This window comes from Rhinopithecus bieti, unplaced genomic scaffold, assembly GCF_001698545.2.
Source record: "Rhinopithecus bieti isolate Rb0 unplaced genomic scaffold, ASM169854v2 scaffold_38981, whole genome shotgun sequence".
Classification (NCBI taxonomy): domain Eukaryota; kingdom Metazoa; phylum Chordata; class Mammalia; order Primates; family Cercopithecidae; genus Rhinopithecus; species Rhinopithecus bieti.
This window is the reverse complement of record NW_016819573.1, coordinates 1,978,874-1,997,554: the sequence shown is the minus strand read 5'-3', so window position 1 is coordinate 1,997,554 and position 18,681 is coordinate 1,978,874. Positions and strand designations below refer to the sequence as shown.

At 47.8% G+C, this 18,681-nt stretch overlaps 1 protein-coding gene across 1 annotated transcript in view; it reads right to left on the bottom strand.

Moving 5' to 3' along the window:
- The window catches only part of ARHGAP40 (Rho GTPase activating protein 40), a 53,563-nt gene extending 40,695 nt beyond the window's left edge, over positions 1 to 12,868 (bottom strand). Inside the window, exon 1 of the mRNA XM_017859142.1 lies at positions 12,714 to 12,868. Within this exon, the coding sequence (XP_017714631.1) occupies positions 12,714 to 12,850 (137 nt within the window). The 5' untranslated portion in view covers positions 12,851 to 12,868. The remainder of the gene's footprint in view (positions 1 to 12,713) is intronic.
- Positions 12,869 to 18,681: the final 5,813 nt, after the last annotated feature.

Genomic DNA, 18,681 nt, shown 5'->3' with positions numbered 1-18,681 from the left:
AAGGAAGGAAGGAAGGAAGGAAGGAAGGAAGGAAGGAAGGAAGGAAGGAAGGAAAGGAAGGCAGGCAGGCAGGCAATCTCAGGGCACAGCCATGTGCATATAGGTGTGCCAGGGAATTGTGGGTGCACAGTCACTCATGAATGTGTACATAGCCATGTGTGCCTATGAAGAGGGTCTCTCCTCTGTTGCCTCAGGACTTGCCAGGAGGTTTCGATTCTTCATGCCCACCCATATAACTCACATAACTTAGTACATGATGACGACTTAAATGGTGACCCTCTGAGTGTAACACTCTTATGCAGTGCACAACCTGAATATCAGGACACAGCAACACTCACATCTACGAAGCAATCCCTGTGGGGACAGGGTTAGGATGGGTGGGAATGAGATATTATAAAAGGCAAATCTTATCTTTACATTTTTGAGTATCATCTTAACTGAGCTCCTAAAATCCCTCTGTGACTACAAGTTTCCCATTAAGACACAGAAGACTGGCTCATTCTGGACAGTGTGACCTTTCTTTGAATTATTAAATAATGCTTGCCATATCTCTTTCACATAACAATTCTGCTAGATCTGATCTGTGGGTTATGAAAGTCACAAGCATGGCTATTTTGTGTTATAGACAACAAGAATAAAACATTCTGAAATGTAATTAATGTAATTTAGCTTCCTGAATCACACAGGAAGCTGGGCTGGGAGACAGGGAAGGCACAGCTATGGGTGCCCCCTTCAGCTGTTCAAGTTGGGCACAAATCAGAAGAACAGAGGACCCATGCTGGGCCCAAGAAGCTGCATCCCAGATGTGGAGACCAGGCCCAGAGACCTTCTCCAGGTCAGGATGCTTCTCCACCCTGCCCATGGGCTGGAATCTCCCAGGGAGCTTTGCCAGGCCATTATGAACAAGCAATGCCCCAGCCAGACCAATGACACCCAAACTGCTGGGAATGGGACCTGGGCACCAGTATTGTTGATTCCATTGTGCAACCAGGGTTGGGATGTCAGGAGTATCATTATGTTGCTGGGGTTCAGAGAATTGCATAGGTTTCAAGAGTTGGGTGGGAACTGACGGATTGCATCAAAATTCTCACATAGCACTTCTGGGAGGGGCAGCCTGCATTTTTGAGATGGCTGGGAGAGATTAAGATACTGCCCACGACCTCTGAGGTGACAAATATTTGCAACTGAAGATCACGATCTACCAATCTCCATCTGAGATAGCAAACCGCATCCCCTCATCACGTCCCCAACACGCACCCTGGATTTTCACACCTTTTAAATAGCTTGCCATCATTTGAAAATGAGGAGGTCTCACATTTTTAAGTCCTCTAGTTCCAATTTCTCCTGGGAAAAAATAATCAGTGGAGATGATAATCCTGGGTCTCTGTCTGTAAGTGACAATTGGCTGAAACCAAGTGGTGGCTGCCTCTTAAAACGGGCTTCCAGCCAGCAGCATATCCCTGTGGTGCTTGCCAGAGAAGCTTTCAAAGTCGTTAAGTTGTGTAGGCTTGCCCTGATCCTTCCTTCGAACAAGGTTATAGACACTTGTGTGTCCCTTCGTGAGTCACTTAGATTGTCATCTTGATTTGTCCAATATTGTAGCCACTTGCCACCTGAGCGCTTGAAATATGGTATTTAGTATGAATGAGGGGCTGAATTTTTAACTCCTTCCTTCCTTCCTTTCTTCCTTCCTTCCTCCTTTCCTTTCCTTTCCTTTCCTTTCCTTTCCTTTCCTTTCCTTTCCTTTCCTTTCCTTTCCTTTCCTTTCCTTTCCTTTCTTTTCCTTTCCTTTCCTTTCCCTTTCTTTTCTTGCATTTTGAGACAGAATCTCACTCTTTTTCCCAGGTTGGAGTGCAGTGGTGCAATCTCAGCTCACTGAAACCTCTGCCTCTTGGGTTTAAGTGATTCTCCTGCCTCAGCCTCCTGGCTGGGATTACAGGCGTCTTCCACCACGCCCAGCTAATTTTTGTATTTTTAGTACAGACAGGGTTTCTCCATGTTGGCCAGGTTGGTCTTGAACTCCCAACCTCAGGTGATCTGCCCTCCTCGGCCTCCCAAAGTGCTGGGATTACAGGTGTGAGCCACCGCGCCCAGCCAACTTTATTTAATTTTAACTAACTTAAATTTAAAACTAGATACTTGTCTCAGTTACTGGAAAAGGCCTAAATATGTTTAGAACAACTTGGATACACAAATCTACTTTTCCAACTGTATATTTTATGAACTCTAAATATACATTAAGGAGTTCTGATAAAAATTTAGCATCCTATCGGAGATTGCTGGAAATGAAAAATACACACTGGATTTTGAAGACTTCGTATTTGAAAATGTAAAATATCTCATTAATGTTTTCTATTGATTACATGTGAACATATTCTGGACATACTGGGTTAAATAAAATGTTGTTTTTATTAAAATAACATTAAGTATTAATGTTGTTAATTTGATCATATTAAAAGTTTTAGACCAGGCACAGTGGCTCATGCCTGTAATCCCAGCATTTTGGGAGGCCAAGGCAGGAGGATCATCTGAGCCCAGGAGTTGGAAATCAGCCTGGGCAACACAGCAAGACCCTATCTCTACAAAAAAATTACAAAAATTAGCTGGGTGTGGTGGTGCATAACTGGAGACCCAGCCATTCAGGAGTGTAGGCAGGAGGATTGCTTGAACCTGGGAGTTTGAGGTTGCAGTGAGCTATGATTATGTGACTGCACTCCAGTTTGGGTAAAAGGGTGAGACCCTGTCTCTAAAAACAAACAAACAAACAAACAAAAAAGTTTTAAATAGGCTTAATGCTCTCCGTAAACCAAAAATAAAATCCTAAGCCCCCCAGCCAATTGAACAGACCCACTCTCTTGGCCAAGGGAATCCCAGGGAAACCTGCAAAACTGAATTTGTGGCCATGATGGGTTGGGAGGCTGGACACTCCTCATCATACGCTCCTCCCTTTTGTAGTTTAGGTACAGCATCTGACCAGAATTAATGTTAAAATGGATATCACAATGGCCAGGCGTGGTGGCTCACACCTGTGGTCCCAGCACTTTGGGAGGCTGAGGCAGGTGGATCACTTGAGACCAGGAGTTCAAGACTAGCCTGGCCAACATGGTGAAACCCCATCTCTACTAAAAATACAAAAATTAGCCAGGCGTAGTGGTGGGTGCCTGTAATCCCAGCTACTTGGGAGGCTGAGGTAGGAGAATCACTTGAACCCCGGAAGTGGAGGTTGCAGTGAGCTGAGATTTCGCCACTGCACTCCAGCCTGGGTGACAGAGCGAGACTCTGTTAAAAAAAGAAAAAAGAAAAAAAAAAAAAAAAAAAAAAAAAAAAAGACATCACAAGACTGACAAAATGGACTTTTTGGGACCATAACATAACCAATTATAAACAGGATCTATGGCCGTGCCAGACGAAGGTGAACTTACACACCCCTATGGGCAACTCTGACCTGGTATAGTGGTTAACAGACTTCCTTCTCTTCAACATTCCTTTCTGCTGACTCCAAATTTTTAGACAAAGCTTTACTCCTCTAACCAATTGCAAATTAAAGAATCTCTGAATTCACGTATAACCTGTAAGCCCTGGCTTGAAGATATGCCGCCTTTTCTGGACAAACCACTTATACAGCTTCCACGCTTTGAGTTATGCCTTTGCCTATAACTCCTGTCTCCCCTAAAATGCATGAAACCAAACTGTAATCCGACTACCATGGAGACACCTTCTCAGACCTCTTGAGACTATGTTCCCCAGGCCAGGGTCTCTCACACTGGCTCAGAATAAACCTTAAAATATATTACAGAGCTTGGTTTTCCTATTCACACCTCGGTTCCACAATCCTCACCATGCCCTGAGATGTTACACTCTGCCACGTGACTCCCTGAGAGTCCCACTTAATCCCTGTAGGCACCAGAGTTTACAACTCCTGGTCTATAACATCTTCCTAGCTGGTTTGCCATAGGGGGGTGGCGCAGTGGGGAGAGATTTTTAAAATCTTATGAAAGTTGTGGATCCTCTCTCCGGAAAATTGCACACACACAGAGATGCGTAACATTTAGCAAATAATTTTAGTGGTTCTTGGATCTTTGAAGGTCCATCCTTGAGCCCCAGATTAAGAACATCTGGTCTTTAAAGCCTTCAGAAAAGACCAGCAGGAAGAACATCAGGCTGGTTGCCGTGGTTTCACCTCCTCTTAGGCTGGCCTAGGGGTGAGGCATGGCCTCATTATCCCTGTCTTTGCTGCACGCACCTTCACAGGGAGGTCCTCATTGCTCACTCTTCCATTGTGCGCTCAAGGGCTTAAGAGCCAGGTTGTCATCCCACCTTCAGGTCTCCTGGCCCTGGGGTTGCAGCCGGGCTCAGAGCTTGAAAGCAAACTCCAATCCCATCTCTCCTCTGCCCCGCTCTCTGCTCCAGCCAGTGTGAGCTACGTATACCTCTCAGAGGCACCAGGCTCCCTCTTCTCCTGGCGTTTTGCCCAGTTGGCAGCTACTGCCAGGAACACTCTTCTCCTTCTCATCCTTGGCCTGCTCAGTGCCTACTTTGGGACTGAGCGTAGGCATCACCTCCTCCAGGAAGACTTCCTGCAGACTTCCTACAGGTGTTGGGCTCATTGATGTCCTGGCACTTACCACCCTCCATAGTCATTGCCTGTTTGTTTTCTCCTTTATACTGGGACCTCTTTGATACCAGAGGCATTCTATTTATTATTATATAAGCCCAGCTCCCAAAACAGAGCAGATATTGATAAATATTTGAAGGGTTAATAAATTTAACTCAGTGGTTCTCAAAGTATGGGCTCCAGACCTTCAGTATCAGCATCACTTGGGAGCCTATTAGGAATGCACGTTTTCAGCCCTCACCCCAGAATTACAGAATTAGAAACTCTGGAGTGGGGTGCAGCAATCTGGGTTTGCACAAGCCCTTCAGGTGACTCCAAGGCACTAATCTAAGCCCCAGGTTGGAGGGAGGCAGGATGACTCCTGAGGGTGGAGGCAGGTGACTGAAGTTTGGAAAAGCAATTATGGAAGAGTGGCTGAGGGTAGGCAGAATAACCCCCCCACTACCCACTACTCCCTGGAATCTGTAAATGCGTGTGTTATGTGGCCAAGGTGGGATGAAGGTTGCAGATGGAATTACAGTTGCTAATCAGCTGATTTTGGGGAGATTATTCTAGGCTACCTAAGCGGGCCCAATGAAACCACTAAGGTGGCCGGGCGCGGTGGCTCAAGCCTGTAATCCCAGCACTTTGGGAGGCCGAGACGGGTGGATCACGAGGTCAGGAGATCGAGACCACCCTGGCTAACACGGTGAAACCCCGTCTCTACTAAAACTACAAAAAAAAACTAGCTGGGCGAGGTGGCGGCGCCTGTAGTCCCAGCTACTCCGGAGGCTGAGGCAGGAGAATGGCGTAAACCCGGGAGGCGGAGCTTGCAGTGAGCTGAGATCCGGCCACTGCACTCCAGCCTGGGTGACAGAGCGAGACTCCGTCTCAAAAAAAAAGAAACCACGAAGGCCCTTAAATGGGGAAGAGGGAGGCAGAAGAGTGAAAACCAGAGAGATGGTAGCATGAGAAGGACTCAGCCGGCCGCTCCTGGCTTTGCCGATGCACGTGGACCACAACTTAAGGAAGGCAGGTGGTTTTTTGAAGCTAGAAAATTGATTGCCCCGAGAGCCTCCAGAAAGGATCACAGTCCTGCTGACACCTTGATTTTTAGACCAGTAAGACCCATTTTGGACTTCTGACCTCCAGAACTCTAAGACAATCCATTTGTACTGTTTCAGTCACTAAATTTGTGGCCCTTCCCAACAGAAAACATTGACTGCCGTGGTTAAGGACAAAGGCCCTGGAGTCACATTGTCTGGGCCTAGGTCTGTCCTCTTGATGTGCGGCCTATAAAATCAGTGTAATGGTGGGATAGTATACAGAAGGCGGTGAGGATGAAATACAGTAAGGCCTGTAAAACATTCAGCCCATAGTAAGTACTCCAAAAACAGGAAAACACAAGGCTGCATTCGGACCAATGAGCAGCCGACAGTCCTCTTCAGATGGGGCGAACAGCCCCAGGGGACAGAGCAGTAACTAGAGAACTAAAGGGGGAGTGGGCTGAGAAGAGGCTTCCTGGAGGAGGTGGTGTTGAAACTCCGTTTTAAAGGAACAGTCAGTGAATGTCAGGGAGGAAATGAGATATGCAAATCTCCCAGGAATGCGGGCAGGTCTTTTATGCTGGGAAGTGCAAAGGAATTTCCCTGGGCGGATAGAAGTCTGTATTAGGGTTTAATGAGAACAAAATCGGTAAGAAATAAACAGTAGTGGGGAACAACTCTCCAAGCAAATTAAAATCCAGAAGCCGTAACAGAAGAAAACTGAGTTGATTACATCAAGACTTAAAACTTTTGTATGACAAAAGACACTATAAAAAATGTCATAAGACCTTTTTCCTCGACTGAGAGGAAATATCTGCAAGAAATGATAAAGTGTTACTATCCAGTTTATATAAAGAGTTCCTGGAAAGCAACAAGAAAAAAAATACCCAAAAAATCTACTGGGAAAGTCGGCAGCAGATAGAAGTCAACAAGTCACAGGAGATAAAATGCAAATGCCCTATGCAGAAAAGATGTGGAGCCTTGCAAGTAATCAGGGAAATGCAAATTAAAACAAGGATGAACGCTATCTATCAGATTGGCAAACACAGAAAAGATTGCCAACACCCAGGGCTGGCAAGTGTCGAGAAAAGACATTCTCACCCTTGGATGAGCATCTGCTGGTCAATTTGGGTAGAGTCGGTGATGCCTGACAGGAGGGAAGGTGAAGAAGTGGCCTCCACATTGCAGGCAAGGTGAGGACCCCAGGGTTGTGAAGGGCTGCAGCCTAACCGCTTGGTGTAATTAACACCTTCACCTTTGCTTCATTGTGAGTAAAGAGGGAAAATAGGAAGCTCCATCAGAAGGGACCTGCCCTTCGCTGGTTTGTAAGCAGGATCGGGGAGGCGCCTCCTGCTGGAGAGCCCTGGAGGAAAGCAGTTTGCAAGGACTTTTTCCTGCAAAGCTAGTCAGAAGCCCCCAGCGGCAGCCTGGTCCCTGGAGTTGCAGTTCTGAAGTGGTTGTTCCAGGTTTCGAAGCAGGAGGATGTGTGAGTGTGAACAGCAGCCACTATCTGAATGGCACTGATTCTACAAATGAAAGATCAGGCCCAGAGAAATGAGAGAACTTTCCCAAGGATGAGTCGAGGATTTAGGACGCAAATGCAAATCTTTCTGCCACGCCAAGGAGTCACTAGTCCTGAATGTACTTGTCCCATGAAAACAAGCCTGTGCTATTTGGAGTCAGCTCCAAGAACTTGCCCTTTGACCACTGATATCTGACACAAAGTGTTCAATTTCTACATGGTGTGTACTGTACTAAGCCTTCACATGCATTAATGTCATTTTATCCCCAAAACAAGTCTATGAAAGCAGCTACTGCTGTTCACAATCATTTTACAGAAAAGGAACAGAGACTCAGAAAGGTTAAGTAACCCCCAGAGGTCCACAGCTGATAAGTGGTGAAGCTGGGCTTTGAGATTCGGGCTGTCCTTCTACCCCTGACACATTTAAGCCATGTGTAGGTGATTTATTCAGTGGTTGGGCTCACATACAAGGGGGTGTGTCTGGAGAGATCAGTTGACATTGACCCCAGTGGCAGAGACTTGAGCTACACATGAGCAAAATATGAGTGAAGGGAAACCTTGTAAAGGTGATTGCTTCTACAAGCCATCTGTGTGCCATCAGCCAAGTCCTTTAACCCATTATTGATTAAGGAAATCTGGCTGGTGCGCTAGACTCAAAATGGGTCTTTCTGCCTCTCTGATCTGCCTTTGAACTCTGCCAGACACTGAGCATGTGAAAAGATGCTCAACCTCACTAATAATAATAAAAAGGGCAAATTAAAACAAGAGACAGGTTTCTCCCAATCCAATTAGCCAAGACTACAAAGAACAATAATGTCTGGTCAAGAAAGTCATGTACATGGCCGGGCGCGGTGGCTCAAGCCTGTAATCCCAGCACTTTGGGAGGCCGAGACGGGTGGATCACGAGGTCAGGAGATCGAGACTATCCTGGCTAACACGGTGAAACCCCGTCTCTACTAAAAAAATACAAAAAAAAACTAGCCGGGCGTGGTGGCAGGCACCTGTAGTCCCAGCTACTCGGGAGGCTGAGGCAGGAGAATGGCGTGAACCCGGGAGGCGGAGCTTGCAGTGAGCTGAAGTGAGCTGAGATCCGGCCACTGCACTCCAGCCCAGGCGGCAGAGCGAGACTCCGTCTCAAAAAAAAAAAAAAAAGAAAGAAAGAAAGTCATGTACATTAGGGAACAAGCTCACACCCACTTGGTGAGTCTACTTGGGTACGACCTTCCTGGAAAACCACCCAGAATATGTTTCAGCGTTTTAAATGTATACACCTTTGGACTCAATCATTCCTATTCGGAAAATGTATCATAAGGATCAGTACACAAAGATGTATGTCCAAGAACGTCGCAGTATAGTTTATAACAGCAACCAAAAGAGAAAAAGAAGCAAACTAAAATTCCATCAACAGGAGGCTAGTTAACAAAAGTACTGTCCAGTCATAAAATGAAACATCACACAGTCTTTTAAAGAGGATAATGTAAGGGCAGGTATGGTGGCACAGGCCTGTAGTCCCACCTACTTGGGAGGCAGAGGCAGGAGGATTGCTTGAGTCCAGGAGTTTGAGACCAGCCTGAGCAACATAGGGAGACCCTGTCTCTACAAAAATTAAAAAAATAGCTAGGCGTGGTGGGGCATGCCTGTGGTCCCAGGATCACTTGAGCCTGGGAGGTTGAGGCTGCAGTGATTCCACCACTGCATTCCAGCCTCAGCCTGGTCAGCAGAGCGAGACTCTGTCTCCAAAAGAAAAAAAAAAAAGAATAATGTTGATTTCTATGTCTTTCCAGGAAAAGATATTATAAAGATGGAAATGTCATTTATAAAATAGTATACGTAATATAAACCAATTCACATATGTAAGTACAATTATGTAAATGGATTGGATCATAGATACATTTTACATATACATGTATGTAAATATTTATGAAGCACAAAATTCTATAGGATGTACACAACTTCTCACAATTGCTGTTCTTGTGGGTTGGAGGTGGGAGGGGCAGGTGGATTTCACTTGCTACTTTTTTTGCATTTTTATACCAATCATGAATTAACAGAAAATATATTTCTACAGGGAGCAAGTATAAGGGGAATCCCAAGAGAGTCGTCTCATTCCAACTTGGTCTTTGAGGCACCTCTCAAGGTCAATATTGCATGGTTTTACGATTAAGCCCACATAGATAGTGAATTGTGTGTCGCCCTCCCATTATGGAACATTCTGTTTGATGGCAACACTGACTCTATTCATCCCTGCTCAGGCCTTTCCGGTCAGCATTTAGTGTATTATGTGGTAGTGACCAATGTTATATCTTCCTCCTGGACCAGGCTGTGGACATCTTAAGGGCAGAGAGAGCATCTTATTCATGCCCACACCCTCATGTCCATCACGGGACTTCATGTAGAGGCAGTGAGCATTTCATTCATCAGGCAAATATTTCATGAGCAGCTACAATGAGCCAGCCCTGTGCCAGTGCTGGGGAGCTGTGGGTAAACAGATCAGACCGGGGCTTACATCCTGAAGGTTGCAGTGCTGCTGGAATTTGTTGAATAACTAAATGACTCACAAGCAAGTGACCGGTGAGATGAACAGACTCAAAGGATTGGGGGAGCTGACCTAGTGACCCTGTGAGCCAATACACAAGAACATTGGTCTGGAGCAAACAGACCAACCCTGTTCCAGGGAATTGGTTTTCGCTTTTTTTTTTTCTTCTTGGCAGTGGAATCTCTTCTCAATAAACAAAATAGGTAACAGTATATTATTATAAGCTGATTTTATAAGTTTAATTTAAAGCATTTACTGATCATACAATCAAGATAATTTTGGTTGACAAAAAACATTTGGGACACCTGAGTGGAGGTAGTATTTTTACTAGCTGTTTAATATTTGAAAGATATAATAAAGATTAAATTCAAATAAAAATGTTTGCAGAACCCTGGTTTAAAAACCACTGTTCTGGGCCAGGCGTGGTGGCTCACGCTTGTAATCCCAGCACTTTGGGAGGCCACGGCGGGTGGATCACGAGGTCAGGAGTTCGAGACCAGTCTGACAAACATTGTGAAACCCCGTCTCTACTGAAAATACAAAAATTAGCCAGGCGTGGTGGTGCACGCCTGTAATCCCAGCAACTCAAGAGGCTGAGGCAGAAGAATCACTTGAACCTGGGAGGCGGAGGTTGCAGTGAGCCGAGGTCATGCCATTGCACTCCAACCTGGGCAACAGAGTGAGACTCCATCTAAAAAAAAAACAAACAAAACAAAAACAAAAAAAAACCACTGTTCTGGAAAAAAAAAAGTTGCTTTTTTTGTTTTGTTTTCAATAATAAAGAGAACGAATGGTTCAAATTTTAAACTCTCTTAAGTATTATTCATTTGTTCATTCAACCAGTAGCTATTAAGCACATTCAGTGGGTCAGGAGTTCTTATAGTGAATTCAATATTAATAGCCTCAAAGATCACAAGGAACCAGGAGATTAAGGGAGGGTGCTGGTGGAGTCAGGGGAACAGCCATAATAGATAGGTAGGTAGATAGGTAGATGGATGGATGGATGGACGACGGATGGTTGGACAGATGATGTGATCAGCTGAATAACAGCTCCCCAAGATGTCCACATCCTAATCCTCAGAATTTGTGAATATATGTTATCAGGCAAAGGTACTCTGCAGATGTGATTAAGCTAAGGATCTTGAGACGGGGGGATGATCCTGGATTAGCCAGTGGGCCCCATGTCATCACAAGGATCCTTATCAATGAAAGAGGGAGGCAGGAGAGTAAGAGAAGGAGACATGGTAATGACGGTGGAGGTCAGAGTCAGAGAGAGACATGAAGGTGTTACAGAGCTGCCTTTGAAGGCAGAAGAGGACCATCAGCCAGGGAATATGGGCAGTGGCAGAAGCTGGAAAAAGCAAGGAAACAGATTTCTAGAGCCTCCAGACAGAATGCACCCCTACAGACCACTTGATTTGGGGATTTCCAGCATTCAGAACTATCAGATAACACATTTGTGTCTTTTTAAGCTACTAAGTTTATGTGATATGTTATAGCAGCAATAGAAAACCAATATAAATGAGAGAGAGAGAGAGAGACAGAGAGAGGTGATACATAAGCTTATGTGATTTGTTATAGCAGCAATAGGAAACATATAGATAGATGAATAGATAGATGGATAAATTAGATATAGATAGATAGATAGATAGATAGATAGATAGATAGGAAGATAAACTTGTCTTTGGCTTCTTAAAATTGATTCTCATTAAAATCCTATCCTGAGTCATTTTTGCCTGGGGTGGGGCAGGCACCACGCACATAGGAGTTCAGCGAACATGCCATATGGATGAAATAGTCTCACTGAGCTCCCCTCCCTTTCCTGAGCCTAGAAGTTGTTCCCTTAAGAGAATTCTAGAACTTAGTTGTCCTCTGATCAGGATCACCTACCCCTGAATCTGCTCTCTGAGTATAGACCAAGTCTAGTCTTCAGGTCCTTGGGTGGCAAATGAATGGGACAATGGGGGTCTCCTGCTGCAGGTGTGTTCCAAGCTAGAACATTTTGGAGGGCAATTTGGCAGGGTCTGCTAAGATTCGACCATTCCTTTTAAACTTGCAACTACAAGTCTAGGACGTGAATTTTACCCATGCAAGTCCCCAGAGATGTTCATTGCTGTATTGCTTAGAATTGTTAAAAATTGGAACCAACCTAAATGTCCATTAGCTAGGAACTGATTCAAATTAACCAAAGATATCCATAAAGTTGGATCTTGGCAGGCCATTAAAGTGAATGAACTAGATCTTTATGTTACTGACATGTAGAGATGTCCATAACATTAATTGAGGGGTTGCGGGGGGAAAACCTTCCAAGCACGTGTATCAGAAGAGCCTATATGTGTAAAACTATATAAGTTTAGGTTTATAGATGTCAAAAAGTTCTTCCAAAGTATATGTCAAAACTTTAACAGTAGTAAGTTTTCGAGAATAAACATATGTATTCTTGTACTGTTTGACTTTCTATAATAATCAAATTGTAATATGATGTAATCAAAGTGGGGGAAATGACTATTTGAAAATTCTAGTCTGGCTGTCAGCAGCAGGCTGAGCAGGAGTAAGGGGTGACCAGGTCTCAGTCGAGGTGACCACACGACCACAGTGACCCAGAATCTTGACCCAGAGACTCCTGAATCTTGAGACCCTGGGCCCCCAATACTCTCTACATCCAGAGGAAAAGGAAATGGCACACATTGGCGTCACTCATGGTCTCTAAGAATCTGAACATCAGTGACCCCTGTAGGAGGCCAGCAGCATGAACCCAGGGCAATGCTGTGTCCCAGGAAGGGTCTGGGTTTGGAGTCCCATGGACCAGGGCTGGAAGCCGTCTCCACCACCTAACAGCCAGGTGACCGTGGGCAGGTCGCTGGGCTCTCCAATCCTCTGTTTCCTCATCCGTACGACGGAGGAAGATTGCTGCCTCACAGGGATGTTGTGAAGACAGATGTTGTCAAGACAGACAGCACATGCCCCTGGCACATAGTAGGGCCAGCTTCCCTCCCGCTCCTATGACCCCTGTACCTGCAGCCCAGGTCTGCCCAGCGCTGGGCGCAGCGCCTAGCAACGCGGGCCCGCGGGATCCGAGGACATGGTGAGGCGAGGGGCGCTGGGGCTAGCCTCTCCATCTGGACGGCAGGGAGGAGGGCAGGCTCGGCCATGGGCTGGCACCTCGAGGATCCCGGTCCGACGTGGTGCTGCCGCAGTGAGGCTGACTCGGTCGGCAATGTGAGAGGGAGGAGTGAGGCAGGCCCCGTGGCACGCCCAGTTCCCACACACCCTCACGCAGGATGAAAGTCCAGCCTCCTCCTGGGGCGGGGTTGGCTTGGCCGGGGCCACCTACAGGCAGGCACGCGGGGGCACACACACGCCCCTGAGTCCCGCCCACCTGCACTGGAACTGCCCAGTGGAAACGGAGCCTTTCAAAAACTGTCATGAAATATGACTTGCATGGCCGCTATTATTACCTACAGCCATCCCGATTTCAGAGTAAAACCACATGAATAAAGCACCTGGCTAATACGGGTGGAAGAAAGTGCTCACGACCCAGGGGTTTTTATCTGGCTGGGCTATTCCCTCTGAGACTTCTCTGAGCCACGGTTTCCTCCTCTGTAAAATGGGGATGGTGACATTTGCCAGGAGACAGGAAACAAGCAAACAGGAAGGTGTCAGGGTGTAAAGAGAGCAGGACCTGGGCATGGGGGCGGGAGGATAGGAAGGAAGCAGGAAATGGGAGTGGCAAAGTGAGGGGGCATCCAGAGAGCCTCCTGGGATTGGCCTTTTGGCTGGGATGTAAAGAAGGAACTAGCTGGGAAAAGGCTGGGGAAGGGGGAAACCCGGGGAATTTAACCCCCTCATCTTTAAAATGAGAACTTGAATTCGTTCATTCAGCAAATCTTGATGGAGCTCTGTAGGAGCCCTGGGGGCAGCGACCAGAATGTCTGAAATCTAAGAGCAGGAGTGTGTGGACTCAGCTGAGAGGAGAGCAGAGGCTGAGTGTCAGGGTGAGGAGTGGGAAGGGGTTTCCAGGTGCCGACAAGGACACAAGCCAAGGCATAGCAGCAGGGCATTTGGGGGATGTATGAGAAGCGCTCCTGCCAGCTTCCCTGGCTGTGTCCTATCCCGGCATCCATTTTGGACCATGAGCCCCTTCTCTTGCCCTCTGGCCGGGACGGAATGCCATGGACTTCACCAGATTGCCCGGGCCCGCCCTGCCCTCCTCTAAGGCTCCGGGTGTCAGTGAGTCTTTCCAGGCAGCATATTTGCCTGTACTCCAAGAAGAGAGGCCCCAGAGTCCTCCTCAAGGAGGGCCCCCAAGTCTATGGGTCCCCACAGTCTGAAGCTCTGCTCTGTACTGAGGGAGGCAAGAAATGGGTCCCAAGAAACTGAAAACAGGACCCCACTGGAGCCACAGAGCCCAGGAGCATGCATGGTTCTGGCATTAAAGAGAGGAAAGGCCTCGCAGCACAAAGGGCCCTGAAAAACCCCAAGTCTCAGGCAGCTGTCACTGGCTGGAACCTGCGGACTAGGGCTGTGCAGAAGACCACCTATCCACTTCTCCTGAGCCTCCTCCTGAGGAGGAGACAAGGGAACCAAGCCACCAGGAGGCCAAGGAGCTGGGGCCCAATATATACGTGAATTATCAGTGGAAGTGGGTGCAGAACTACTTTGGCACCCATAGGGAGTTTTGTGTGGGAAACATGGTAGGTGTTTAATAGAGGTTGGGTGGATGGATGGATAGATGGATGGATGGATAGATGGAAGAAAGAATGAAAGGTTGGTTGGGAAAATGGGGAATGAGAGAAGGGATGAATGGCAGGGCAATTGAATGAGAGGATGGTGGTTGGCTGGATGGGTGGGTGAGTGGATGGTTGGATGGATGGATGGATGGATGGTTGGATGGACGGATGGATGGATGGACTGATGGATGCTTGGATGGATGGATGAACGGGTGGATGGGCAGGTGGAAGAGTGAATGGCTGTGGGCATAAATATGTGAGAGCGTGAGTGAATGAATGAATCACTGAGCCATTAGGTGAATGGGTGGAAGAGTAAATGAATGAATAAACGCTTGAGTAAACAAGTTAGTCCTAGGTAAATGAACTTCTAGTCCAGAACTGAAAATCTAGCTCATTGTCACCTTCCTTAGGTGCAAGGAACCCTTCAGAAGAAAGCAGGAAGGAAGAGAGAGTGGCCTGAATCTTGTATGGCCGCACTTTCAAGCCTCTGTAAGGAAGTGCCCTCTTTGCTTCCTGGAGAGCCGCCGCGTGTACTCAGAATGAACCCTGGAGAAGTGAGTATACCCACGCTCAGGGCAACATTCCTCATCTCCGGCTGAGCCCTGTCCCAGTCCCCCACCGGAGTATCGGCCAGGCCGGTTAGATCACAGTGGAGTGGCTCAGACCTGTTGGCCCTGCACCCTGGCAGCTCGCCAGCACCTCCCCAGGCAGCCTGCCATCAGCTAGGCCTCTCACTATTGCAGAGACTCGTCCTAGGCCCCTCAGACCCAGAAAGTCCCCCAGGGCCTGCATGTTGTGTGCTCAGCATTTCCTCCCTGCCTTTCTGCCCCTCCAAGCAGCCCCCACTCCCCACTACAGCGTGGTCCTGTGTAGTGTGATGAAGTGGAGCCTCATAGGCTTGGGGCTGATCCTCAGCTATGCTACTTAGGCTGTGTGACTTCAGGCAAATGCCTTAACCTCTCTGAGTCACAGCTTCTGCATCATTTAAATGAAAAACTTGCCTGATTTGAGGGGTGGTTGTGAGGATTCCGGGGGATAATACATGTCAAGCACTTAAATGGGGCCTGGCACACAATGTACACGGAGCATCTAATTTCCAGGTGCTCAACTTTTTTCTTTTTTTCTTTTCTTTTCTGAGACTGGGTCTTACTCTGTCACTCACGCTGGTGTGCAGTGGTGTGATTATAGCTCACTGCAGCCTTGACCTCCTAGGCTCAAACGATCCTCCAGCCTCAGCCTCTGGATGGAGCTAGGAATCACACGTGTGCACCACCACACCCAGGCTTTTTTTTTTCTTTTTTTTTTTGTAGAGACAGGGGTCTCACTATGTTACCCAGGCTGGTCTCAAACTGCTGGCTTCGAATGATGCTTCCACCTCCTCTTCCTAATGTGCTGGGATTCCAGGCGTGAGCTACCATGCCCAGGCAACTTTTTTCTTTCAAAAGCAATTTATGGAATGAAGTGCCAGCCAAGCATCATGCTCAGAGCTTTACACGTGTTCCCACATTCAGTGCTCATGATAACCTCACAAGAGAGTGTTACGGGTTGAACTCTCCTGCTAAAAACATATGAAAAACATGTGAATGCCTAAGCCCCAGTACCTCTTAATGGGGCTTTATTTGGAAACAGGGTCTTGATAGAGAGAATCAAGTTAAAATGTGGTTGGTAGGGTGGGCCCTAACCCAATAAGACTGTGTTCCTCTGAAAGGGGAAAATCGGTCCCAGACACTGGCGTGCTTATCAGGAAGATGATAGGAAGGCACACAGTGGGGACACCATGGGAGGGCAGAGGCCGCGGCTGGGTGATGCTGCCACAAGCTGAGGCACATTGGAGCCACCAGAAGCTGCCAGAGGCAAGGAAGGTTCCTTCCTCTGGAGGGTTTGGAGGGAACCTGGCACTGCCAGCACCTTGACTGTGGAATTCTAGCCCCCAAAAGTATGAGCCCACACGCTCTGTTGTTCTAAACCACCCAGCTTGTGACACTTTGTCATGGGAGCTCCTGGAAACAAATGCAGAGGGGATTGGCCCTGTTTTGCAGATGACGACACTGAGGCTGAATGGGATGGTGATGGGCGGCTGAGGGGCTTGCACTCAGGAGTCCAGGCTTGTGGCCCCAGGGTTAGTGGTAAAAAATAAGCCTGTGCCTAAAAGATATGCTACAAGGGGTGTGTCGTTCAACGAGATGCACTGACAGTCAGATGCACCCTGCTTTGCTGACGCCCCTGCGGTGCTCCCATGTCATGCTGGTGACTGTCCTCGCAGGTTCCCTGCGCTCCTCAGCCTGGGGAGACAGGTTTACTGTCCCGAGTGCACCTGAGTTTCCTACAAACATCAACCACGCAGCCTTAAGCTCCATCATTCAGCTAGGAGGAGCCAAGGGTATCCCTGTGGATCTGGAGACACACGTCCCAGTTAAGAGTCAGAAAAATGGGCCACTTCGCTGTGTGACTTTGGGCAAGTTACTTAACCTGTCTGAATCTCAGTTTCCTCATCTGAAAATGGAACCATGATCCGACTGAGAGGGCTGTTGTGAGAATCCAGTGGGATAATGCGTGGGCACTCAGTGAGCCGTGGCTGCTACGTGGGGATGATGTCTCTCGGGAGCCTGTGACTAGAGTGTCACGGGATGTGTTTACCAGTCACACGCCCAGCTCCTCTGTATGAGTGTGCACGTGTGTGTGCGTGTGTGCCAGAATGGGGACCTTGTCCACATCCACAGAGGCCCGGGGTCTCAGCCCTCACCCAAAGCAGGGAAGGTGTCTCCCCACACTCCCTACAAGTGTTCTCCAGAGCTGTCACCTGCCCAGGGCCCTGAGGAGCGGCCTCATCTGCCTTCTGCCTCAAAGACTCCAGGGGCATGGCAGACGCTCTCCCCAGGCCCCAGTGCAGGGCCCACTGTACTTACTCTCCTCGGGGTCGGCTCCTCAGCAGGTGGGGCAGGAGGGCTGGGGGGCTCCACTGGCTTTTCTAGGCCAGAAGGGAGGCTGAACAATGGCCCAGCAGCCCCTCACAGCACAGCGGGGCAGGGCCGAGTAAGCAGTGCACAGAGACTCCACAGAACGGGGCACTTGGCGACAGTGCAGACAACGCCAGGCAGAGCTTCGGCCACAAGGAGGAGCTGCCAACAGGCCTCATTCAATGCCACCCCTGCAGCTCCCAGGAGAATCCCATGGTGACAAAAGCTCGTCAGCTGGAGCAAAGCTTGTGCGGAGAAGGGAAGGTTGTGAGTGTGTGTGCGTGTGTGTGACTGTGCGTGTTTATGGATGTGTGTCATCTAGCCCAGGTTTCTTCCTCATTCTCACTTAAATGCCACAGCCTGATTGAAAACAAAATCTTTAAATGTGTGAGAGTGCGTGTGTGCATGTGTGTGTCTGTGAGAGTGCGTGATAGTGTGTATGCATGAGGTGGTGTATGTGTGTATGTGTGTCTGTATATGTAAGGTTGTGTAAGTGTATGTGTGTCTGTGTGTTGAGAGTATGCTTCTGTTGACTGTGTGTATATGAATCTGTGTAAGTGTGTGGAGAAGTGTCTGTGTGTCTGTTGTGTGAATAGCGTGCCTGTATGCTGTGAGGTATGCGTGTCAGCAGACATGTGTCTGTGAGCATGTCGTGTGGGTGAATGAGTGTGTGTGTGATAGTGTGTATGTGTGAGCGGTGTTGAGCAGCTATGTGTGTGTATGCATGTGAATGTGAGTGTAGCGATGTGTATGTGTGGGGGGTGTGCTAATGTAGTGTGTGAGTGTATGAAGTATGTGGTGTGTCTGTATGTGTGAGGGTGTGTGTGAGTGTATATGTAAGTGTATGAGTCTGTGAAAATTGCAATGTGTGTTTGTGTGTGTGAGCGTAATGTGTCTGTATGAGGGTGTGTCTGTATGGAGGAGTGGTCTGTGTGAGAGTGTCTATGAGGGTGTGCTGTGTGACAGTGTGCATGTCTGAAGGGTGTGTTCTGTGTATGTGTGTGTTAGAGGGTGTGTGTGTGAGTGTATGAGGGTGTGTGAGTGTGATAGTGCATGTGTGTGTCTATGAGGGTGTGAGTGTATGAGGGTGTGTGATTGTGGATGTATGTGTCTGTGTGTGTGTCTATGAAGGGGTGTGTGTGTGTATGAGGGTGTGTCCTGTATGAGGGTGTGTGTCTGTGTGTGTGTCCTATGAGGGTGTGTGTGTGTATGAGGGTGTGTCTAGAGGGTGTGTGTGTGCTGTCTATGGGGTGTGTGAAAGCATATGATGGGTGTGTGTGAGATTGTCTATGAGGG